Source organism: Lissotriton helveticus, chromosome 3_2 (genome assembly GCF_964261635.1).
Source record: "Lissotriton helveticus chromosome 3_2, aLisHel1.1, whole genome shotgun sequence".
Lineage (NCBI taxonomy): Eukaryota > Metazoa > Chordata > Amphibia > Caudata > Salamandridae > Lissotriton > Lissotriton helveticus.
In genome coordinates this window covers 4,718,498-4,744,661 of record NC_136062.1, presented here as the reverse complement: position 1 = coordinate 4,744,661, position 26,164 = coordinate 4,718,498, and the positions used below count along the sequence as shown (strand labels likewise).

Genomic DNA, 26,164 nt, shown 5'->3' with positions numbered 1-26,164 from the left:
AGGAATAGGACGATAAGGAATAGACTGGTGAAGACCTACAGAGAGAAAAAGGAGACCTATCAAACCAGCATAGCTACTAATAAATAATTAATAGGCACATATCAATGTAGCTCTTGCAGTAACTGCAAATCTATAATCAAAGGCCAGACAGTCACTTTAAACGGTGGCAAATATACAATGAAAGACATGTACAACTGCAAAACTTGCAACGTGATTTATTTAATCACATGCCCTTGCGGTTTAGGCTACATAGACGAAACAATGAGAGAAGTACGGATACGCCTAAATGAACACTGGTCAGCCATAAGGACAAATAAGAGTAATGCCCCCCTAACTGACCACTGGGTGCAATACAAACACACAATGGACGAGCTACGTTGGTGTATTTTAGAAAAGACAACTATTTCAAGAAGAGGCGATGATCAGGATAAGAAAAGAAAGATACGTGAGCAGTTTTTTATGTGTAGATTCAAAACCCACACAGAGGGTTTGAACAATCGAGAAGAATGGGAGAGAATATACAGGTAACGAGGGCAGCAAAATGTTTATATGTATGAAGTAATTCATTCATTTAATTCAGAAATAGAAATGCCACTAAAACATATAGAAGCGTTAGATTTAAAAAATATTCCTGCAAGTGCAAGGAGTAAAAATAATTATATTTGAATAACTAAATATTTCATTAAAATTAGGTAATATAGGCAAAATGTTGATAATTTGACTAAAGTGTAAAACCATCATTAATACACTACTAGAAGTTGGCACCTCAGTCAAGAAGAGTGACACTAAGTGCATACAAAAATATGTTTTTCTGTGATTTAGTTTATGAACTAAAGCCCCATCAAAACCGCTATAAAGAGTTTGATAAGTGTAGCTAGTAAAATGCCCGAAAAGTACAGATCACCCCTACAGACTCAGTGCGTAAAAACAAACAAAGGACTAATCGGGAAAAATAATTGCTCCACTTTAGAATATTCAAGATAAAGACTACAGGGGAGTTAGACAAAATATAGATAAAATATATGCATAAACAGTGACAATTCAATCTGTCTTAATCAATATATTGTTACGAACACACTATATAAAGATGGCACCTAAACATGCCCACAATAGAGAGAGCGCGGAACAAACACGTGACCTCAATCGCGACTAACCCGGAACTACTTAAGGAGTCTGGGAAGACAGCTAGGTCTTTACCACAAACAGAAATTAAGGAAAAACATCGGTGGAGGCCAGAGTCACTATACGTGAGGTGAGCAGAGAGAAAACTAGATTATTGTGAAATGAAGAAGATAGACTAGCACGATAATGCAATGATGATAAGGTAGTAAATAAGAGGGTTTAGCGAAATGTATTAAGAACAACAGCAGTAAGTGTCATATGGCGGAATTATGTAAATAGACATTACATACTATAGGGCAATGTTAGAGTAAAGAGAAAGCGCGATAGCGGTAACGGAACTACCCGACATGACGGGATAGGAACGTAAGAAAATATGTAAACGCACTATAACATTACCCAGGTATCAAGGGTCAAGAATAAATAGGAGAATTTGATTGACCCACGGGTAGAAATAATTAACATAGGGCTTTGCTCGTGGGCATAATCAAACATCATTGAACAGAGGCGATGTAACGGCTGATAGATAAGCGCGAGGAATAAGTGTGAGTAAATAATGACACTAAAGAAGATTGTGCCCATCATATATATCTCCCTAACAGATATACCACGCCATATGGGAGAAGCGAGCTAATTTCGCAGATTGAAGGAAGCTACATAATTGAAGGCAGTAGCAAGGATATGGTGAGGAAAGAGTGAAGGGGAGAATACCTTGAGGAATAGCATATTAAACTAGCTTTTTGAAACCAATTATGGAGCAAACAGTGAATTGATGACCCCCAATAATCTATTTTAGCAGAGAACCGACGTAATCAACTATAATACGTGGCGCAGGCACTCGTGGAATAAACATAGCGAGTGGCGACACATTAAGTCTAAGGTGAGTATATTATAATGAAGTGGTGATGCAAGAAGAAAGAATAGAAAATAGATGAGTTGAATTTTATTCCTCTTTAACTTTAGGATGAACAGGCTAAGAACAGAAATTAAAGAAAAACAGGACGATATGACTGAATATACACCGATGTAAAAGTGAAAATTTTAATGAACAGGTGTAAATACGAGATATGAGTAGAAGAAAAAATATTACATTAATCAGGAGAAATAGACACTAAATAAAAATCTCTCCATGTAGGTGGTGAGCAACTAAAATAGACTCAACCATCTATCAAACAACTTATTTAATGAAAGGATCGCAAAATACCATATACAGGTATGCAATTTAAAGAATGCAATGACTTGTATAACAGATGAAGGGGAATAATGCCAGTTTTTGGCTATAGCGGAGAGGCCTTAGGCCAACTAGTAATCTATAAACAACGCAAAACCAGTAGGGATGGGGGTATAGACAACACCCTTGTATCAGTCACTAATCTAATGTTTATATATAGGTCGTGACTGATAGTAACAGACTGAAAATTGAAGCACCACATTAAAGTCTGAGTCCGCTTTAGGAGATCAGCTGAAGGATACCTAACACATCATATAGAGGTATGAATATGAATGGGATACGAGGGAAGTGCATCAGTAGCTCTCAACCCCAGTAAATAGTTTAAGATATAATGCCCCTTGACCCCAAGGAATGAATGGAAGATCACCCTAAGAGGGAGGGGATTAGCATAATCATTGGGAGAAGCACAATATGACCACAAACAAGAGCAAAGACGTAGGGAGAAATAATAAAAAAGATAATGTTGTAATGTCAATATAAAACTGTAATGGAGAATGTGTTCTGATACCAGCTTCTTCTATTTTCAGATCCATGTGTACCTAAAAATAAATACTGTCCTGAGGAAGGTAGGGCTTAGAGCCACAGCAACCGAAACGCGTCGACATCCTTTATGGATTTCATTTTAAAAAAAATGTATGTTTTTACTTTCAATGAAATTGTGGATTTTTGTATAATTTCTTGATAAGCATTAGGCACTGTAATAATTTTTATGTATGAATTCATGTGTTTTTTAATTTGTGCCATTGAATAAATATTGTGATATTTTTTCCTCTTACAAATGGGAACAGGTAAATTAATTGTTGGTATCTTTGGAATTGTAATGAAACATTCTCTCATGTTAAAATTAGGATTTAAATTACAATTTTAAAATGCCACTTTTAGAAAGTTGCCAATTGCCTGCAGTCTGTCTCTAGGTCACCTACATGGATGTAGCTGATATCTGTGTGTTCCTCCTAGACAGCCACACATAGTAGAGAGGTTAGGTGTGCCTAGATGAGCCATCACTGGCAGGATGGGAGGGTGCAGTTGGGCACAGCTCTACAAGCACTTGAAAAGGTAGTGACCTGGCTCCACACAAAGGGCTGCATACCCCCTATAGTTAGTCTGGAGCCAGGGAAGGCAGTAAACTACAGCACTTCAAAGTGCATTCTCTAGACGTTTCTACCACTTCAATGGAGGCACCATGTATACATATTGGACCTCAGACACCAAACCTTCAGTACACTCCTGGGCCTATGATACTACAGAAGAAGGATTGTCTTGCTGCCAGAATGACTGCCACTCTGCTGCCCTACTACTCTCTTAGTCTTGCCCTGCTTGCTGAGAAGGAAGATTGGACTGAACCTGCACCCTTTATCCCAGCCTACAGTGTCTCAAAGGGTCAGTCGGCTGACCTCTGCTCTGAGCTACAGGGACATTAGTTCCAGAGGCTCCCTGCAACTTCCAACCAACTCTTCGTGCTACAGCATTGACCACCATGGTGAATGCCAACACAAAGCTCCAATCCAACTGTCCGGGATGGCAACAGGATCTTTGCACTACAGGAGTGACTGTCCGCGATGCCCGGCCTGCTCCATGCTGTACTATTGACTCTCTGCTCCCCGTGGCCCCTTCCACTGAAAACAGAACTCTTGGCGCTGGGCTGAGAAAGTAAATTTTCAGGGAGGCTAACCTGGTCCTTGTAATTTGACATGCTTTCTATCCCAGTTGGCCTGAACTTGTGACTTTCTCCCAGTTTTGTATTTCCAGATAGCCGCGAGTGGCGTTTTGGGATTTTTGCCACCCTTTTCACTTAAATCTTTACAATTGTCAAGTCTACTGGTTAGATTTTTTGCTGTTTTTTTGCATAAAATATTGTTTTATTTTACTACATTGGTGTGAAATGTTTACTGTGTTGTGTTTTCACTTGATACTGTTTGAAGTTTTGAAGTGCTGCATAAATACTTTACACAGGTCTAAATTAATCAATTCTGCTCTGTGCCGAGCTACCCAGGGGTTGAGCACAGGTTAATTCGGGGTTTGCTTGTGCCTCAGCCTCAGAAGGATTGTGGTTGCTGCTTGAGTAGGGTTTCACCCCTCTAAATCATTAACCCAATTTCCTACAAGCAGCAACTCAATATTGACACATTTGAAAGGGTAAAACAATTAAATGTGTCCTGCACCATGGCTTTTAGTTGCTTGAGGTTAAGAAACAACCACATTTTTGGCTATTGAGCTTCCAACAAATAGGTTACTGCCAATTAAGGTTTGTAAATAATCCAGCACCAATCTGAAACTCAAACCAACCAACACAGAATTGCTGTTATTTGCCAAGAAAAATAATCAAGGTGCAGTACTAACCAGGCTTGGTGCCATGTACATTGACTTCTTTGAATCCCAACTTTTACCAAACACCAAGTCACTTGCATTTACCTTGGATGTTAACCTCACTCTAATGGGACACATTACCAAAAATAATGAAAACTGCTTGGTACCAGCTCTCTGTTAAAAAAAAAATCCAACCATTTCATCCAGAAAGCGACTTCAGAAATACAGTTCATACACTTGTACTCTCATATCTGGATGAAAGTAATGCCCTAATCCATGGCTACCAGACTCCACATTGGCATCCCTTAGCGGAATCCCACATGCCGCAGCACATCACATCCATGGCTTGAAGAACTATGATCACATGACCCCTGTTCCCATGGAACACCATGAGCTCCATATTGCCTTCCTGCACCATCTTCAAATCCAGCTGCATCAATTACTAATCGAGCTATCATGACTATCAGTGTGGTGTGGTGGATCTCAGCATATCTGCAGCCAAGACACTATTAGTCTTCATACTTAGAAGTGTAAAAATAAGAAAAAGCAATTCAGGAGGCTTTTACATCTATGCATCCAGGATATGGAACAACCTCCCGTATCCATAAGGCTGCCCAATGCTGCTCTAATTTAGGAAAAGGTTGAAGACTCACGTCTTTGAAGAGCACTACATCACAGTGCATTACCCATCCACAATCCTACTCTCCTCTTACTCAATGACATTATGCTCCACTGCTTGTCGACTAGGTTAGCGCTATGGAAATACCATGTAGATACAAAGTAGATAGTAGAATAGCAGGAGAGGCCAAAAAATGCAGCAATGGCCTATCAATGCTCAGCAGAGGTTTTTGAGGGGTGTACGTAAAGAGTGATTTTCCTGGATGTCCAAATCAGTAGACCTAATGATTTGATGTTATCAATGATGTCATCCCTAAAGTCATTAGCAGTGTATGACAAGGTGTAAATTAGGTTAGTTCATCTACCCCTAACTGGCAAACTTCAGTGGTTTTAAAGTTGTTTTTTAATCATAACTAGGTTTTAACTATTTTTGCTGTGAATTTGTTTAAAATGCCCTTTAAGATATTATTATTATTAATCTAAATTTATAAGGCACACAGCTACCCCAAGAGGTTTCCCAGCGCCAACTGGTAGGAAGAGAGAACCAAACAAGGAATCAGAGGTTAGACAACCAAGTCTTCAGATTTCTACGGAATCCACCATACAAGGTTTCCTCACGTAGAGAAAGAGAATTCCATGGGCTGGGGCAAGATAAGAAAATGACCAACCACACATATGGGAACGTTTGATTTTAAGAATAGTGAACCTATTTTGCTGGGCAGAGCGCAAAGGTCATGATGGAAAGTAGAGTAGTATTATAACCAAAGCTAACCATTATTTATTTTCACTGAGTTTCTGACTTCTTTTCTTCCATAAATCACATGCCTTACCCCATTTCTTTTCCTTGTGCCCCTCTCACTTCCTGCTCTGTTGTGCTGCCAGTGTCCTCAGTTTGTGCCCTCCTCGTTCTCCCCCATGTTCTCAATGTGCATGTCCCTACCCCCTCAATAATCTATAGTGCTGCAATTTTTCCAAGTGTAGTGTAGAGAAAGTATGTTTAGCTTTGCCATGGGAAAGCACATGGATTTAGGATCTTTTTTTCACATTTGAAAAGGTGGAGCATCAATTGGGGTATCTGCTATCTTCATATTTGTAAAGGCTTCCTGCTGAGATTTCATTTCTGTAAATTTGAGCATTTTCACTAGAATGGAAATTAGCCTGAATATTTATCCAAGAAGAGTCCAAAGCTTTGACCCAAATGTCTATTCCCAGCTGTTTAATACCGTAGTTACCACAGCCTAACAAATGTGTTTTCCCCCCATTGCTAACAGCCCCCACGCCCCCCATAGCTTTGGAGATCAGGCTGTGCCCATTCTGCTGCCTTATGGCCTTTTTCACAAACAAAAGTCCAGACATGCAGTCGTAGAGTCCTGTAATGGCTTCTCAAGCATTTTGTAAAGCACTGAGGAAGCAAATCAGATGACTTGGTACCAAGGCATGGTCCTGTCGTACCAAAATGGCCCAAGGGAGAAAAACGTCCCTGGACTAATCAGGAAAGTCCCATTTTTTCAAATTACGATCTTAAGAGACCACCGTCCAAATATACCTTGTTTGAACCCCTTCTTGAGCACCTCTTTGAACACATGATTTTTCAGATAGGGCTTAATGGACTTACACCAAATAACAAAAATCCCACTGGGTAAAGTTCTAACTTTTTGATAAATTTAGTGTAATTCTGTATTGCAGTTTTTTCAGTATCACATGCCAACATTTCCTATGGGAGTTAACATTAAAAATCAACTTTTGCCCTCCCCCCTTTTTCTTGGCCCCCTTCTCACAGTGGCGGCTGAGGCATTATGGAAGTTGTGTGGTCCAAAAGCACTATCCAGCAGTCTGGCCTTGCCAAGCCCCAGGCCAGGCTTTTACATCACATACAAGCAGACATGCATTTATACACACACAGGTTCAGGCACGCACACAAATACATTCATTCGTTCATCCATCCATACATACATACATACATACTTACACATGCAATCCCCAACCCATACACACTTTGCTGCCCAATATCATAATCAGGCTTGTCAGGAGACCGCCTGACAAGCGGTCGTCGCTCCAATCACCCATTTATGATATTCCACCGTGGTGATGGTCAGAAAGTACTCCTTTACACTGTGGCTTGTGCTGCGGCCCATGAAAAGGGCCGCAGCACAAGCCTCCATTTTAAGGAGCACTTGGTGCACATCCATGCACCGTGTGCTGAGCCTCATGTGGTACATGACACATGGTGCATTGATGTGAGTGGCAGCACTACATTTGCCCCCAGGATCACTTTGCAGTAGCCCTCGAGGGATTGAGGCCCTGTTTTGCTCCCCTAAAGTACATTTCCAAAGCCTTTTCATGGCGGCCGGAACACCAGAAAAAGGCTGTCAGAAAGGGACATCGTAGTCCCGACTGCGTGCCTGCCCCAGCAACGCTGCCATTCAAGGCATATCATTCCGACCACTGTCTGAAAGGGATCATAGATCAATTCGGAGGCGGCGGCCTTCCCCCGAAGGTTTCAGTCTGACCGCATGAAACATAATGTGGTGGTCAGGCCGAAGGGCTGTCTGTGTGTGGGACTACCACCGATGGCCTGTAAGTCGCGGTCCTACCCACATCATAATGAGGCCCTTAGAATTTAAATCAGAAACCTTTATCTGAGACAAACCCACGATTTCCAACTCTCCTGTCTCTCTGCAGCAGCCAGAGGCAGATCCACCCAATCATAAACTGGAGCAGAGCTCAAAGCACTGAGGTAATCTTTTTTTTCTCAGTACCAGCTTCTGATAGGGCAAAAGGGTGTGTGATCGACAAGCACTGAAAGGCCATTATAGGACATGATGCACTGTGTGACGCTAGTACAGCATGCCAGACATGTTTTGTATATATGTGAGGGCAGGCTGTAACTGCTCCCGCCTGTCATGGACAAAGCAGGTATTGGAGCCCTCTTCTGCTGGCAACCTGGCATTACAGCTTTTACATATAAAATCTGTGAGATAGTTTCTTTCTATATAAAAGCTGTGCGGTGCTGAGCAGGAAGTGGCATAGGATTGAAGCCCTGGCTCCTCCTTGGTCAGCCGCTGCTTTCTGTTTAACATTCCGGTGCTACACTTTTCAGAAAGGAGCAAAGGGGAATAAATATTTTTGGGGGAAGTATTTAGCTAAGATTTGCCAAATGGCACCGAAGTTATTAGCGAAACAAAAGATTATGGGACAGATTTACAAGAAACTGATGCATCTTTACACATGCATCTGTTACCCTGCGCCTCCATACGAGACTCTTGCGGCACCATGGATGCGCCGTATTTACAATATGGTCCACCGTTGCACAAGGATTGACTGATGCATCAGAAATTCTGATGCATCTGTTGGCGCAAAAGTGACTCATCGCTGGAGTTGCTCATGAAAGTGGTGCAACTCCAGCAATGCTTCACAACAGATGTGCGAGTTACATTTAAAAACCCCTGCGTCATTCCTTACGCCTGGTCTGAACAGGCGTAGGGATTTTGACGCAGTGAAGACGTAGAGTGACACAGTGGAATATTGCAAATTGTTGTATTCCTCACGTCTCATGTGGAGCAGGGCTTTACAAGGTGATGCACCTCCCTAGATACATCACCTTGTAAATTGGCCGCAATGTGATACATTGTTTACACCGCTGCTGTGTCACAAAAAGTGATGCAACTGCAGTACAAAAGGGTTGCAATGGTCTTGTAAATGTGCCCCAAAGTTTCTATGGAAGCTCTGACTTAATTATAACTACACATTTGCGACTGATTATTATTAAATGTGCATATTCATTTGTTAAATTTTATTTGTAAATACACTTAGATGAAATGTAATTTTTCACCAAATTGCAAAGTTAAACTTGCCTTCGTTTTTAAGGGGGAAAATGATTTTGTAAAAGATGTTTTGGGAAAATGGTTTCTGCAGAAGATGTTTGTGTACATGATATCACATACTATGGTGTGATATGGAGTATAGCTTCTAGCTCAGCTAGCACATCTAACTCAAATAGCAGTGTTATTAGTTTATGAAAAAATACTAGACTTTAATAAAGAAATATGCTTAGTAACTTCAGGGATAGTTATGGCCTAAATCACTAGTCTGATTAGTATTACATTAACTCCAACTCGTTTCGTTTTCACTGGTGGGGTTATTCAGCCATAGATTATGTTTCAACTCCTCTAGGAACAGCCAAATATTCAGCCTCTAATGTCCTCTAAACAGGTGTTCAAATGAGAATACTGACTAAGTCAAATGCGTCAGCTTGGGCAGGTAGCTAATCATTTGTAAATTGTGCATAGTCTCTGGCTATGTCCTTGGCCATACCCTTTAAGTGTTGCCAACTCAGCTACAAGTGACATGCTGGAACTAGCTTCGTCTTGGTCTGGCATGCACAAAGGATCCACCTCGCTTCCTTAGGTGGATGGAATTTGAATACAAGACACATGCAGGTAGCTTTACAATATATTTTCGGAGGGGGAGACAGCAGCACAGGGAGAAGGCTGAGTTAAGACCAGACAATCTTAGAGGCTAGTTAACTATAGGGAAGGCACTCCTAAAGTGTCTTCCAATTGCTCATGTAATCAAGCACTTTAACACATGTACATATACAATACAGAAATGTCGGGGTGCCAAGTCATAGCATTTTACACAAAGTTTTCAAAAGGAGACCCGTTTGCCAATCTCCTCCACTGGAGTGCAGGCAAAAAGGCCTACATCCAACTACTTCGTCACCACGTCATTTCTGGTCACGTGGCCAGTAGCTAGGCAAACACAATCTAGCACTTCTTTGGTGTGAAACCGGCAAATAATGGCGAGCACTTGGAGGTGTGTTAAACAAGTCACCTACACTCAAAAAACATACCAGTGGATCAAAATGATAAAATGAGGAGCAGTTTGGTACAAGGACACTACCCCAGGTATCTTCAACACTACAAGGTGAGCCTTTAAAGCCATCATGTTATCTCTGACGGAAGTCAAACCTGAGATTCAGGGTAGTTTGTTCCAGTAAAGAACAGTTATGACACATCAATACTGCGTACTGAGTTTCAGTGAGGCTAGTGGGTGCAGGGATGAGGACCTGAAGCAGTGGGGAAGGCACAGATAGCAACGGTAAGTGACAGGTCTCAGACAGCCTTAAAGACAAGTGTTAAAACCCTATTAGAGGTAAGTATGGTATGAGGGAAGACGAAGAGGCGATTCTTGGTAAAGCTGACAACTTTTTTTATAGGGTGAAGGACAGGGGCAAAAAAAGATGTGAAGAGTTATTATTATGAGTGCTTTGGATAAAAGAAATAAACAATTTCAGTGTAATCCAGTAGAAGATCGTAGAGAACCCGTTGTGGTTTAAAAAAAACACACATAAAATGATGTCACGGATACATGTAAATCAATATGAATGAAGTGATACAGATTTTTAATAGTTACAAGAAGAGACCCTCGGTCTTGGTTTCTCCAAATATGTACATACCTCATGTACCACTGTGTTACAGACATGAGAAATAAGAAACGAAAAAAAGGAGAACTACTTAACACTGAATAAATCACCTTTCTTTTTATAATATACCCAGGTTGTACGGGGCAATTGGATCAACCTTGCTGCCGCGCGCTTTACGATTTTGAGCCAGAAAGTGAAGGTGAACTTAGATTTAAGGAAGGTGACATCGTTACCTTAACAAACCAGCTTGACGACAATTGGTTCGAAGGGATGCTAAACAACGAATCTGGATTCTTTCCTATTAATCATGTGGAAGTGCTGGTGCATTTGCCTAAGTAAACAGCCGAATACAAACTGTGGACACACTTTCTTATATGGAATTTGCACCTTGTGTATTTGTGGCATTCTGTGAACGCCTCATTATTCAAATGACTTTTGTACATATATTTATTGTTAATAAAACATTTTCATTTGGTTGCATAAAAGGACATCTCTCCTGTTTTGCAGATATTGACTCATAATTTGTATTCTCTAAAGAACATAAATACATAATATCAACATTTCACCGCTATTGTGTCCTGGTCTTTGTTGTACAAATAGGCAGTGAGCTATATGTCTTACTTACTTTTAATTCCTGCTACAGCCTGCTTTAGCTGGCATAGATGCATTATTTCCAAAATACATAAAAGTGGGGAATTGGTAAGGGCCTTAGTTACACATGATTGTCGTTCTCAATTGTCTATTGATTCGATGGCTTTTCTCCTAATTCTGTATTGTCCCATCCAGAAACAATTCAATCTTACAGTGGATGAGTTGTGCTCTTCCAATGCATTCTACAGTGGTTCCTTTTTGGCATCCATGGGAATGTATGTGGTTGCTTTCACCCTACCTGTTATTCTGCCGCCTCCTTTATTCACTACTCTGTTTTTACTCCCCTTCCTGCCACCCACATCTTGTCTGTGGTTCTTTGCAGACAACTGGTGCCTTACTCTCTGTATTGAGAGATCCTGAACCCATGGGGCATCTCCAGCAATGGCAAAGTTGCAGCAAAGTGCGAACTCAACCCTGTAATTCTTTGTGGTGGTGCTCAGAAGGAGAAGGGAACCAGCAAGTGTGGGTTGTGGTGCTTGGGAGCTTTCAGGAAACAACAAAAAACACACACAACTTGTGTTTTCAATAGCTTGCCACCCTAAGTTTCCAAGGTCCTAGCAACAGTGACTCTGGGAGAAGTTGCACTACTTTGAGAGCCCATCCACAACTGGGGCTTTAGGTCCAAAGGGTCTGGAGTGTACAGACTGCCGTTTTTAAGGCCATCATGGTTGATGGGTAATTTAGATAATGTTATATGGGGTTATAAAATGCGCCGTTATTCAGGAAAAGGCTTCCTGGTGCTAACAGTCGCAGATCGAAATCAGAGAAGAAAAAAAAGAGGCAACAATGTTATAGCCATGAAAAAAGTGAAGTGTTAAGTTTTATTGAACTGGGCGCAGCCTCTCTGTTGACATAAGTATGGAGGGAACAAATTCAATTTTCTGGGGTACTAAGTAAGAAAACATCCGACTGCCAGAATGTCTGTGATAAATCTGTGGTAGTGATGCCAGTCCCACATTAGCAGACCATAAATTCTCTTCTTGGGGCAATAGTTTCAGATCTTTTTCGACACATAGCTTTGAGCATGACCATTAAGGGTCATGTGAGCCGTTCAAAGTGTCTTGCAGGAGTGGGAATCAGTTTAAATATGGTATACCATCTCACATAGGGCTGAAACCCTATGCCGTTGCTTTTGAAAGGATCAGGTGCAAATCCTCACATAAATTATAATCACAATTTTCCATTCCGAGTTCAGTCAATGATTAAAGTTAAGGGTGAGCTTAAGGTTTTTTACCCTTAAGCCCTCTTTATTGAAACTAATAGGAGTAAACCTATGATTTGAATATTAAGTCATTTAACAGATTTGATCATAAAAAATATGGTTAGATCAAATCATAGTAAAATGCATTAAGCGTGTTCCAAAAGGGAAAGAATACCCATTCTAAGAATGGGGTTAGAAGTTGTCAGCATAAACATTTCAAGTCTGAAAGAAAAAAGTGAGATCTACCATGAACCTCAATTTAATAATAAAAAAAATCAATAGTCAATCAAAGCAGAACTTCTCATAAAGAGAGGTTCACGTAACTCAGTAAATTCTCAATGCAATGAAGAATAAGACTGGATAAGTCTGCAGTAGCAACCGCAAATAGCAACAGGGTCTGGATAAAAGGCATCTAGTAAGTGGTGGGAAAATGGTAAAAGCATTAACCTTCTCTAGGAACACGCACTATTATAAACAGTCAAAAATAATGTTGCAGTCCATGTTGCACTTCTCGTCCAATCAGCTTTCAGGTAATCTCCTGGGAACAGGTTCACTCCTCGTTTTATCACACGAATACAATGGTCCACAGACAGTAATATGCAACGTTGTTTTCAATCTAAATCACGTATGAAGCCTTTTCACATTATGAACTCCTTTCCCACAAGTGAGACTATATCTCTAACGTTCTAACAAAGCAAAGTACACATTAACCAACAATGACCGATGTAACATCTGCAGTAACGAGAGAAAACTATTAGCACAGCATCATCTCGTGGAAGTAAAACAAGTATGTTAAAAGAGGTCAAATTTGGATTATGTGCTGTATTTTATGTGTTGTTATTCCTCATAATTCTGCTAAACAATAAAATCTAAACAAGTATTTCAAATCCTCTATGAGTAAGTAGATACATTTTGCAGGGTTATGTGAAACATTTATCTTTCAAGATCATTGAAAGGTCAAGAATTTTCTGGATATTTGTTAGGCAATGCTGTTTTAAACATTTTGAGGCCTAGAAGAAATAAGTATGGCTAACTACTACACTAGTGCACAATTTTTATAGCATTTTGTTCATTTAAGTTTGTGCATTAATATTGCACATGTATTTTGACTATATTATTTTTCCCTTTGCTCAAAATGCCCCTTTCTGTCCACCCCCGCCCCCGCTTTCATGATTATCTTAATCATTACACTTTCACATTTGATTCAGTTTACAGCACACTCTTATCCTCAATTGAGTCTCTCTCTTTAAACTTTAAAATTATTTTTTTGATATTCTGTATTCTTCATTAATGCAATTCTCTAATCTAACTCATTTTCCTGCTCTTTCTTTTGTTAACGAGTAGCTAAAACCTTTGATTAAAGCAAACAAGAAAAATAAGCAAAGCCCTATTAATATTGGCATAAGAATAACCCTTAGGATTCCTCCTACAGCAGTGGCTAACCAATTGCTAATTTAATTCCCTTTCTAAAATGTTCTAAAATGTCAGGGGGGATAGTTACAAGCCCCGAGCACAACTAGAACGTCACTTTTTTGATGCTCCGATTGTGCTATATGTTAGCCCATATTTAACAAGGCCATGCTAAGCAACTTTGCAGCAGAAAACTGTGTTGCAGTGGTCCATATTTACAAGGCTGCGTTAAGCCATGCAAAGGGGTGTGCAATGGGTGTTGGAGGCATTCCCAGCGACACCCATGGCGTTTGACACTGCTCCAGATTTACAAGGATCTGTTAATCTGAGGCAGCACCACAAACTAACTCCTTTCAAAAGGAGGAGTTAATGTCGTGCAATGTGGAGAAATACTTTTATTTCTCCTAATTTTTTGCTCTATTTGTGCTGCATTCTGCAGCACTCATAGAAGGAACAAAACATCATTAAATATAGTTTTTGTGCAGGAAGAGGTGCTTCCTGCACAACACAGGAAGCCTTGCACCGTGCGTTGGCGCAAGACAGCTTTTTCAGCATTGGGGCAGGTGAGAGCACATGGATGAGCCATATTCTTACTAATACGGCGCATTCCTGCGATTTGAAAATAACGTAGCTCAGTAAAGCAAAGTTGCTTGTGGTACCATGCTGGGCCATTTTCATGTAAATATGCACCAATGTGCCTCTAAAAGTACCAATTCAGGTTTCAAATCAGAAATAATCTTTGCAGATTCTGCTATTTTCTTACTTTTGACTGGGATATAAACAGCAATGCTGAACTTTCAGCATCTTGAAGACAATGTTTTTTCTCTAATAGTAAAATGTTGAATACTAATATTTGGTAACACCATGGATCTAATAGCTACTAATTCTGTGTTTAAAACTAAGAAAGCTCCAGAAGTGCTGGTTTCCAGTTTGTCAAAAACTGCTGGAAGCTTTCTGATCTTTTCATTGTTTATTATGTCTCCTACCAGTGGTATGATTGTGCCAAAAATGTCTTCCACTAATTTAGTTTCATCTTCTGCACCATGTGTCTGTCTGTGTGATGGTTAAAGCGTAAAAACTCAGTGGAATTCTACAAAGTTGCACTTGCGGGTTAAGTATTGCTCGCCCACCCCTAGCAAGGAGCGGGATTAAGAGCAAGATGTGCAAAGCATTTTACCACTCGCAAATGGAACAGTAAAATGCTTTTTGTCATGTACCAACCCTGTTCTGCGAGTCGGTAACCTATTACTGACTCACACAATAGGTTTTGTGAGTCGCTATTAGGAAGTAGTTTGTTAAGGGTGCGTGTAATTCCTATAAAAATATACAGGCTCTGCATGTTTAGACAACATACAAAGCAGGATTGGTGTCAGACAAGTTCTGATCACCGGGTATGTTAGCCTTTCTGTATCAGCTAGCTCACAGTGCCACTATCATCCCTTCTTACCAAGGAGAGAATAGTTTCTGGCAACCTCAGAACATGACAACCCTGATCCCTCAGGACTGTGGAAACAATGCACTACTTTTCGCTCAGTCACTTAGTTTCTCTCAGAGAGATACAGCGAATAAATAAGCTGGGCGTTTTCAATAATCATTTATAGAACAGTTGTTATTCTGGTGTAAAATAGATGTGCTGCAACAACCGTTAGACAGTATAGGATACAAATGATCAACAGTACTATGAAAGTAAAAGGATGGTATAGTTTTACCATCTTACTAAAATCATGAATACATTCAAGTATTTAAAACACATGATAAAAGATGCGTACTCCTACGATGTCTCCCTATCTAGATGTACCTAAGTGTACTTAGCGTGGGTGTAGGTGTGAAGCCAAGAATTCCTCTAGGATCTCGTCAATCCCATTACCTTAAGTGAGAGTGTGGGACCACGTCCTGGTCTCAAGTTGGACACCCCGCGAGTGATTGTAGGCCACTGTGAGCTGGAGCGTCTGAACCTCAGTCTCCCTGGTCAGTGTGTTGGCCGGCAAGTCTCTATCTCCTCGAGCAGTCTTAGCAAGATGTGATTTATATATACCTGTTGGTCTTCTCAGGGGTCCAACCTTGCTCTCTTACTGTGTCTGCCTAAAGATGACATCGGGGCTGAACTTTGTACATAGATTTTATACAGGAGATGGTAGTTCTGCTGTGCGTCCAAGAACCCTCATGCATAATGTATGAGATTTCAAACTAGAGAAAAACACGCGTTCTGAATGCAGTGTAATATCTAAGTAAAAGGTCAGCCCCTGCGAACTGTGACAAGTGTAATGTAGGGAGAGAATACAGGTGAAGGGTAACAAGTTTACAGAGGCCTGTATTTTAGTACCTATATGCAATAGAACAGGGCATCCCTTTCTAATAGCAAGTCACACTAGTATGCACAAATGTTTTGAGACCAGGAATGCAGTTGCAAAGCATTTGCAGTTACCATCTACTTCAAGTTGATTGCAACCAATTCGCAAACAGGAAGGGTTCCCCAAGGGACTCCTTCCCCTTTATGAAAGTGGGCACGAACATTTTTAAAGAGCAGGCACTGATGCACGGAGTACTGCCTACTCTTAAAAAATAAAAAGGTAGCTTTTCAATTTTATTTATGAAATGCATCCGGTTTTCCTTTAACCTCTTGGATGCTAATGACAAGGTCAGCTCGTCATGCAGTACACTGAACGTGTGCTTATGACGAGCTGACCTTGTCATGAATAATGGGAAATCAGGATCTTCAGCGTAGGAGAAAAATCTCCATAGCATTGAAGGTGTTAAGGAAAGCGGGCTGCATTACATAAAAAATGCTTTATTTAAAAAGCAATCACAGACATGGTAGTCCAGCAGGCCACCATCCATGTGAGTGCAGGCCATTCCCAATGGGTCACAAAGCGAGACCTACCTCATGCATATTGATGAGGTAGAGCTATTTGCGACCCACTGGGAATTGCAAAATGTGTCTAAGACAATTTTGTACACGGGTGTTTGCAATTTCCTAATTGCGGATTGGGAAAAATTTGAAATTAGGAAATCGCAAACTCACCTTTTTGTATATCTAGCCCAAAGTGAGTGCGGGCTCAGGCACTCGGGCTGCTTGAGTGTGGGAACTATGAGTTATCCGTCTCTCTCTGCCAGGGAAGACATCACAGAGTGGCAGCACAGAAGGTGAAGCCAGGAATCCTTGAGTATGAGGCAACGGCATGGAAAGTGTCACTGAGTCCGGGCACAGACAGTTAGAACCTCTTCAGTGTGGCCACAAGCTGTGAGCTGGCAGCACTGGAGTATGAGGAATCCCTGATCTTTGCATCGGACGTTAATTCTTTAGGCTGAGGTTTCTTCAGTAAGCAGTGTGGGTTACAGGCAAAGCAGTGAACGGTGTGTTCTTGCCTACAAGCGCCACTCCGCTGCTTCCACATCGGTGGTCAGTTTCTACCATCTCCCCATGCACAACCCTCTACACATGTCCTAAGCCAAATAGTAGGAAAGCAGCAAGAGTTCCTTGGGTGCATTAGGAACACTGGATGGCGATCTCTGGAAATGTGTTGCTCACCTTGCCATTTAGACACTTTAGACCTTGTTTAGCCATGCTCTCTCGCGACTCACTGGGGGGCTGGGGTCGTGTAGAAATGCTCAGAAGGGGATGAAAGGTGGAGCTGACATACCAGCAAATTAACAGTGCTGCTGTGATTGGTGGCGGGCATTCGACTGTATGACACGAGGATAAAGTACGTGAAAATACTCACTTCTTGTAGCTATCATAGTAACCTTCTTCATATTCTTCCTCCCTCAGCATTCATCGAGACAGAAAACACAAACGGGGAGTTACTAAGTGCGGGCAGACAACTCCGCTCCGCCAGCAGAGTGTGCAGAGATTTGCCTACTCCACGCTCTGCTGAGAGCATTGAGTATAGGGAAAAACTCAGACTCCACAATGGAGCGGAGTTAGCCAGACCCCCTGCAAATTTGCTGCCTGCCTCCACCCCTCCTAATGAAAAAGACTTAAAAAGTAATTTAAAAAGAAATAGAGTCACTTACCTGTACAGCGGCATCCCCTGGCTGCCCTCCTGGTCACCGGACATCTTCTGAGAACTGCGCATGTGCATGTCTTGCAAGAAATGCACGTGCGCAGTTCTCGCAAGATGTACAGCGACAAGGAGGAGGGCAGCACAAGGACGCCACAGTACAGGTAAGTGACTTTAACTCTTTAAATTACTTTTCAAGTATTTTTTAATAGGGGGGTGGATGGGAGAGTGGAGTTCATCAGAGTTTTTTCCCCAACTCAGTGGAGGTCCATGTAGTGCCACTACTCCAGCTCCTCCCGGGGTTAGGAGTTACACTGACCTAGAGTCCCAAAATGCCAAATCTAGGCAGTGACTTCAGGTCAAGATTGTTTAAATAGAAACTGTGAGTAGCTCAGCGTTCCTTATACCATGCGCACTGCCTCACCAAGAGTACAAACAACAGCCATTATGTGTTAATAAGGAGTAATAGTCCCAGTCAAGTGGACGCTGGGATTCAAGGACCCAAAGCCATGCCATAGAGTATACCACTAAAAGACAGTGATACATACTGCTTTTCAGCTAGGGGAGATGCAGACGGGGTGGTACAGTGGGTTTATTACTGGAGGACCGGGAGCTGTATGATGCTGTCCCTCATGTCCCGCTCCCAGACTCTCTGCTGCTGCTGGTCAAGGACAGGTATGCTGCTGGGTCACTGGCAGCAGCCGAGAGAGGGGGCAAGCAAGATGGCAGGCTCTCATACGCTCTACTGCCGCACACATAAAACATCATATGCTTGGATACATTGAGGCTGAGCTGACACTGAGCAGGAGCTCAGAGCAGAAGCAGACTAGCGGAGGAGGGCAGAATGGGCTTGTAAGCAGAGAAAGTGCAAAATAGTGACGGAGCATCGGCTGTGAGCAGGAGCTCACCAGTAAACTATGTTCTGCCGGCAAAGTGGAGTTTGATGCCCAGCCCTAGTTAAAGTATCTATACTATATACATGATACATTTTAGAAAACAATATAGCTAAATATCAAATACCCTCCCGAACAGCATGTAAGCATCTTGTCAAAAAATGAGATAAACTCTTGGAATAGCAGTTTCTTCTACTTGTAAGATTTTCCATGTGCCCCCCCCTAAACCCCCAATTTATTCAAAGGTGTGTTCGCAACTGCTTTCACATGTCTAGCTCTAGATAAATTCTCCCTCTTGTAATTTGCAAATTATGCTTTAAATAGCTCCTCATCCTTTGGGTCCGTAGGTGCATGTGTAGACCTGCCTTTGTCTGGTATTAAATAAAACCCTACTGATAATATTACAAATACTGCTAATAAAAAGACAACACCCATATTAATCTTGCATCTATTTCTAAGGCAACATACGTTTGCGTGTAGTCAGATTAAGCAAAACGTACAGCAATAGGTCACTATTTCAGTTCACATTCTTTTCAAGCAGTTTTCCTATTTTCTTTTAAAACGTTATTTGTCTTTATGCAGTCTCCTTTTACAGTCTATTTATTTTCAGAAATCTTCATATAGTCAACCTTAACCCTACTCAGTGTTCCTCTAAAATGTTACCTGCACCGTTCTACTGCAGCTTTGGGTCTAGGTAAATCTTCAAACAAAAAGAGGATATTTTATTAAATACTTTCACACTCTCAATCAATATTTTCTCTAGGGGGCGTGGCCAGGCGCCAGTGAAGATGGTCGCCTAACTCCTGAGCTCCGTGAAGCCTAGCTTTCACTCGAGAAATCCGGGACAAAATCCGAAAACTGTTCTTCTTTCTCAACGGCCCCTGCCTGGCGCTACACAGAGCTACCTAGCGCACTAACCCCCGCGATGACTCGGCTCCCGGCCTGAGATCCGCCCTCTGAGTGCCGTCCTGCTCTGAGGCGGCGTGGCTGTGGAGGCGGGGGCGGACCGGCGATCTACGCGAGGGCCCGGCTGGCTGGCCTTCTCTGCGGGGACGGAGGCGAGAATAGACTGACGCTTCAGCAGCAAGGGGGTGCCTTGCGGGGGTGCCGTTCGGCGACCGCTTCCCCTCCCTCCCACACCCCTCCCCGGAGGCGTTTACAGACTGCAGCTGTGAGGGTCCTGAGTCCGGACTGCGGTTACAGCGCTGCGGGGCCTAGAGAGAGCCGGGGCCTAACTGGTGGCTTGGCCCAGGACATCCTGCATTGTGGAGCCGGGGGCCTCTGATTGTGAGCGGCGGCGAGGAGGAGCCGGATTTTCGGCGGCAGCTGTGGGTCCCTGCCGGAGGTGCCTTCCGGTGCAAACTGCAGATAGTGACCGGGTTGCTGCGTGATAGAGGCCGGAGGTGCTGCGGCGGCCCAAGTGGTGCGGTAACCCGCTCCGGACTAGTGGAACTGCAGGTACTGTGACTGGAGGACTTTGTGGGCGCGGACCCAACTGCCCGCGGCGGCGGGGGGGACCGGTTGTTGCACGACCTTGTGGACGGCGCTGAAGAGGGGGCCTGCCTGGGGAGACCTCATTTGCCGGCCGGCCGGACTGAGTGGGGCGGCAACAGTGGCTGGTGCAGCGCTGACACCTGGGGCCTGGTGTGGGTCGTGACAGGGGGTCCCTGGGCCAGTGTGGGCCCCAGAATACACTGGCATCGGTTACCCTTACGGGTGGAACACGAGGGGACAGACCCCCCTCCCCCTTTATACCAAGATCGGCATTGGAGCGTGGATGAGTGCGTGCCGTACCAGGTGAAGGGTTATGGCTGCAGTGGCTGGTCTCTTCCTACTGGTGGTGTGCTGCTTTTGTGGGCCGCGGACTGCGACGCCCAGTGGGACCGGTGTGCTTGCCCACCCCCCCACGAGCACCTAGTACTACCTGGTGCCCATCGGGCAACGGGGTTGTGTCTCGCCGTAATGAGGCCCAAATCTACTGTCCCCACACAGTCCAACAAACTGGACAAATATGCAGTCCACAAAGTAACCCCCCAAGGGGGTGGTGCGACGGGTGAGGTCGCTACCCCCCAGGAGCCGTCGCTGGCCTCCATCATGGCGGCAATACAGACACTGGGCACGAATCTGGAGGCTAAGATAGATAGAGTCTCCATTGAGGTTAAGCTCCGTCAAACGGACCTCTGCAAGACCTCGGACAAGGCCAGGGCTAACCAAGAAGGTATCAGGGAGCTTCGTACATCTACCAAAACATTGGAAAACCGCGTCAGTGAGCTGGTCCACCAACACCGTCAGATGGCCCTCAAGCTCGAGGACCAGGAAGGGCGGGCTCGGAGGAGCAATATACGCGTCATAGGCGTTCCGGAGGAAACAGAGGGGCCCAGTGTGGAACTGTTCCTAGAAGACCTGATACTTAATCACTTAAAACCCAAGCGTCTTTCACGAATCTTTACCATCGAACGCGCGCACCGGGCGCCCATCCCAAAGCCAAAACCAGCGGCGCCGCTTCGAACGATCATAGCAAAGGTCTTGAACTATCGAGACAGGTTCGCCATCCTACAAGCAGCGAGACTCACAGGAGACCTCCAATATGAAAACGCCACCATCCGGTTCTTCCCAGACTTCACGCTACAGGTGCAGAGGGAGCGCCGTACCTTTACAGGTGTTAAAGCAGCATTGCGTGACAAGGGAATAAAGTATATGATGTTTTTCCCGGCTAGACTCAAGGTTATTACCGGGGGCAGACCCCTCTTTTTTACCAACCCTGCAGATGGGCAGAAATGGCTGGATGGGGATGCGTCCAAGAATCCGGACAGCCATGACAATGGCAGCTGGAGAGACACGCAGGTTGCCTCACCGGGATCACGACTGGACAGTCGGAGGCGGGAGGATGAAGTCAACGCTCCTGCAGGTCTAGGTCGGCCAGCCCTCGCGGGGACGTTCTCCGTGGAACAGAGGAGCGGTGGCAGGCTGGCTGGAGTGACTGTCTACGAACTGTAAGGTATTGCAAAGTCTGCACATAATGGTTATGCCCTCTCTTTGGGGGGGGAGCACACGGGTGGTAAGACTCGGACAGTATGGAAGTAACTGACTAGAGGGGGTCAGTGATGTTGTATGTATTACTGCCCTGAGACGATTTAATGTAGGGTTGTATAACTTCCTGGGGCACGCTGAGATGTTGTTAAACTATGTTTGTATCGGACTCTGCCCAATGCACGACCATGACTTTTGCTAAGAAGCTGGAATGGTACATGATAATGTTTACGGGTGGAAGTGAGTGGCGGCAGGAGCTGGAGCCGGTGCACGCTCCTCTCAGCATTAAGCTTTATTAGGAGAGGGGAGCTTTCTCCACTCTAAGTTGGGGTTCTGGGTGAAAGGCGCTCTGCTAATTGGGGATGTGGGTAGTTGTCAGCCTACGGAGCAGGGATGCAGGGAGGGGGGCGTGTTCGGGGGGGAAGTGGAGGGGGAAATGGTTGGGGTGTCTGGATTGGGTGGTTGGGAAGGGGAGTGGAGTGTGCGGGGGTGGGGGTTGGGCTTGTTTGGTGTTGTCACTCAGGATGAAAATTGTTGTATTACAGTGTGGTGCCAGAGGAATCGAGGCCTTGCACGCATTCCTACACATCTACCGACATGGGGTGGGATAAAAGCCTTAAAATTCTTAGTTGGAACGTTAACGGGCTGGGGGACAAACTTAAGAGAACAATAGTTTTGCAATTCCTTAAACGTCACTCGCCGGATGTGGTTCTCTTGCAGGAGACCCATCTCCTGGGTAACACCTGTCATGCCCTTAACAGATTTGCTTACTTCTTTGCTTTTCATGCTGGCTTCACTTCTGGCTCCCAAGGGGTCGGTATAATGATACGCCGGAGCCTGCCCTTGGTCATTGAATAATCTGAGACAGATTCATTGGGCAGATATGCTGCTCTATCAGGCCGTTGGGAAGGCTGCAGAGTAAACCTAGTGACCAGCTATATCCCGCCTGGGCTGCAGACTCAATCTTTCCAAGCTCTGGGGAAGCTGCTCCTCTCCCTTACGGAGAGACTGCTGTTTTCTGGGGGTAACTTCAATGCGGTTGTCTCAGGCCATTGCGATCGACATCCCTCTAGGGTCCTTCCCCCTGGTCGGCTGTGGCTAGCGGATTTTATAGATACGTTTGGCCTTACAGACCTTTGGCGCTTCAAACACCCGGCTGACAGACAGTACACCTTCTTCTCAGGTCCGCATCGCTCCTTCTCCCGTTTGGATTATGTCTTTGCACCTCTACAGTGCGGCATGACTATCCGGGAGGCCACCCACTTGGCACGCAGTATATCAGACCACTCCCCCCCTACTGATCCACCTCACTATCGGAGACAAGCGAGAGAGCAGAGTAGCTCCTATTTCTGCCTGGCATCTCCGAAATCCGGACACACGTAAGGCCCTTTCTACGGCAATAGACCGATAATTTGAGGAGAATGATGGCATGGTGGCGTCCTCAGCCATATTGTGGGAGGCGTTTAAGACGGTGATTAGGGGGGAGGCCCTGTCGGCACTTGCTGGCCGTCGGAGAAAGCGGGAGGAACAGGTGCTCAGAGTGGAGGGTGATCTGCAGGCCCTTGAGGCGGTGGTGTTGGCTGAAGATGGCCCTGAAGAGACACACCAGTTGCGCCTTAAAAGAGCTGAATACAAGGCGTTGGCCGCAGATGCCGCATGCACCACCCTTAGGGATAAGGAAGGTAGGATCTATGATCAGGGAGACAAGGCCGGCAAACTTATTGCATGGCTGGACAAGAAACAGCAGTCTCAGAAGGTAGTAGCCGAAATCTTGACCGACTCTGGAACGGTTGTAACGGAACCTCAGGAGGTGGTTAGAGAATTTGAGAAGCACTAGCAACGGGTTTACAGTAGAGGGTCTGACCGGCCAGAGGAGGACTCAGTTGACTTACTGACTGACATCCGTATGCCAATACTTACAGAGATAGAGAGGGAGCTACTGGAGGCCCCACTCTCGGTGGTGGAGCTTAGCAAGGCCATTTGTGATTTACGCCCTGGCAAGGCTATGGGACCCAACGGGCTTCCTATCGAGCTCTACAAGATCAAAGCTGAGGGCCTCAGCCCATACCCATACCATACCTTAAGCAGATGTTCGAGGAAAGTAAAGAACGGGGCCTACTACCTAGGGATCAACGGATCGCTACAATAGTTGCATCCCGAAGGAAGGTAAACCCAGGAATCTTTGCACCTCCTATAGGCCCATCTCCCTACTAAATTCGGAACCCAAGGTCCTGGCCAACAGGCTCCAACCTGTCCTAGCTACACTGGTCCACCCAGATCAGTCGGTTTTTATGCCGCACCGTAACACCGCTCTTAACCTCCGCTGCCACACTCTCCGTGAGGATGCTGTGCTGGTCTCCCTAGATGCGTCCATGGCCTTCGATACTCTGGAATGGCCATACATGTTGGCGGTCCTCCGCAAACTGGGTTTTGGACCTAAATTTATTGGCTGGGTCCAACTCCTTTACTCTGAGCCACTTGCCCAGGTTACTGTTAATAACAAATTGTCTGATGTGTTTGGTCTGGAGAGGGAAACACGGCAGGGATGCCCACTCTCGCCCTTGCTCTTTGCTCTGTCCTTGGAGCCCTTAGCTGCCTGGATTCGTCAAGACTTTCTATAAAGGGACTCCGTTGGGCGGACGGATGGGAGGACAGAATATCGCTATACGCGGACGACATCCTTCTGTATCTGAATAGCCCTCGTAAATCCCTCATTGTGGCTATGGTCATCTTCACGAGCTTTGGGCGGAACTCCGGATATAGTATAAATTGGAGCAAGTCAATCCTCTATGTCCTGCGGGGGGATTCACCGTCGGTGCCCCGCGATTGCCCAATTACAATAGCTGAAGATGGGTTCAAGTACCTGGGGGTATATGTCTCTAAGACTGCGAGTACTCGTTATGAAAGGAACCTCCTCCCCCCCCTTGCAGCGATTCCGGAGGGACTTGGCCGCGTGGCGCAAACTCCCACTGTCCCTTCTGGGCAGGGCATCACTGTTTAAAATGATGGCACTGCCTAGATTCTTGTATGTGTTGAAGAATCATCCCGATCTGGTGCCACAGTCCTACTTTGCTACACTTGAAGCCTCACTTCGTGAGCTTCTGTGGGACGGAGCGCCTCGCATCTCCCTTCAGAAGTTAACACTTGGCTGGTTTGATGGGGGTATTGCTTTGCCTGATATCCGCAAATATTATTGGGCGGCACACCTCTCAGCCATAAACCAAGGCACGTATAGTGACAGCAATGACCCCGAGTATGGTATGGACCATTGGCTGCTACCGGGAGGGAACTATGAGAGAGTGCTATACTCTAGGCCAGGTAGGTTTCCGCTCACGGGACCCACAAAACACTCGGTGCAAATCTGGCATGTAGTACAAAAGAAACTCCGATGGGCAGATACCATCACTATGTCCACTCGGTTATGGGCTTCCGAGCATCTGGGCAGCCTACATCGTACTAAAGGATTCCATAACTGGGACCTGATTGGGATCTCCCACGTCCGAGACTTATGGGGCCCCAAAGGGGTGATATCGTTCACGCACCTTCAGCAGACTTATGAGCTTTCCCCTGGTGAATTCTACCGCTACTTGCAGGTTCGACACTCCCTCCAAGCCAACATTCCCTCCGGGACCCTTTCCCCAGCATCCTCCCCCTGGAAGACAGACTGCTGGACGGTCACCTTCCCGACCATGCCATCTCCCTGACATATAAAAAGATTGTTAATAACTCCCCTGAACTGCTGACTACTCTTAAGGGCAAATGGGAAGCGGATGGGTTAGAAATTGATGAAGAGGAATGGACCGGAGCGTTGGCATCCCCTTGGGAGGTGGCCATATCATCTAGACACCGCCTGATTCAATTAAAAATACTACACCGTGTATACATCTCAGGCACGAGTCTACGACTCATGGGCCGTGGCTCTGACGGGCTCTGTTGGAGAGGTTGCGGAGAGGCGGGGATGTTTTTTCACATACTGTGGGAATGCCCGCTTATACAGATCTATTGGCAACACGTACACCATTGCATGCACAAGGTATGGGGGTAGAATTGAGTGGAGGCGAAACGATGCCTGTTGAATATTTGGGAACCCACCGATCTATCTGCACGGGGTAGAACATGGGCTACACTTGGATTTGCCATTGCGAAGCGTAATGTAGCTAGACTCTGGGGGGGCTGGTAAGCCGCCGAAGATTGATGCGTGGAAAATGGACATGGACTGGTGCATGCTCCACGAAAAGACTGTCTACATTGCGAGGGGCTGCCCGCAGAAGTGGGTTG

The 26,164-nt window shown here is 44.7% G+C and overlaps 1 protein-coding gene across 3 annotated transcripts in view; it reads left to right on the top strand.

Annotated features, from left to right (window-relative positions):
- Positions 1–11,209, top strand: part of SH3GL3 (SH3 domain containing GRB2 like 3, endophilin A3) — a 1,443,414-nt gene extending 1,432,205 nt beyond the window's left edge. For all 3 annotated transcript variants that reach the window (XM_078684580.1, XM_078684579.1, XM_078684581.1), the window contains one exon: positions 10,834–11,209. In XM_078684580.1, coding sequence (XP_078540706.1) covers positions 10,834–11,039 — 206 coding nt within the window. In that variant the 3' untranslated portion in view covers positions 11,040–11,209. The remainder of the gene's footprint in view (positions 1–10,833) is intronic.
- Positions 11,210–26,164: the final 14,955 nt, after the last annotated feature.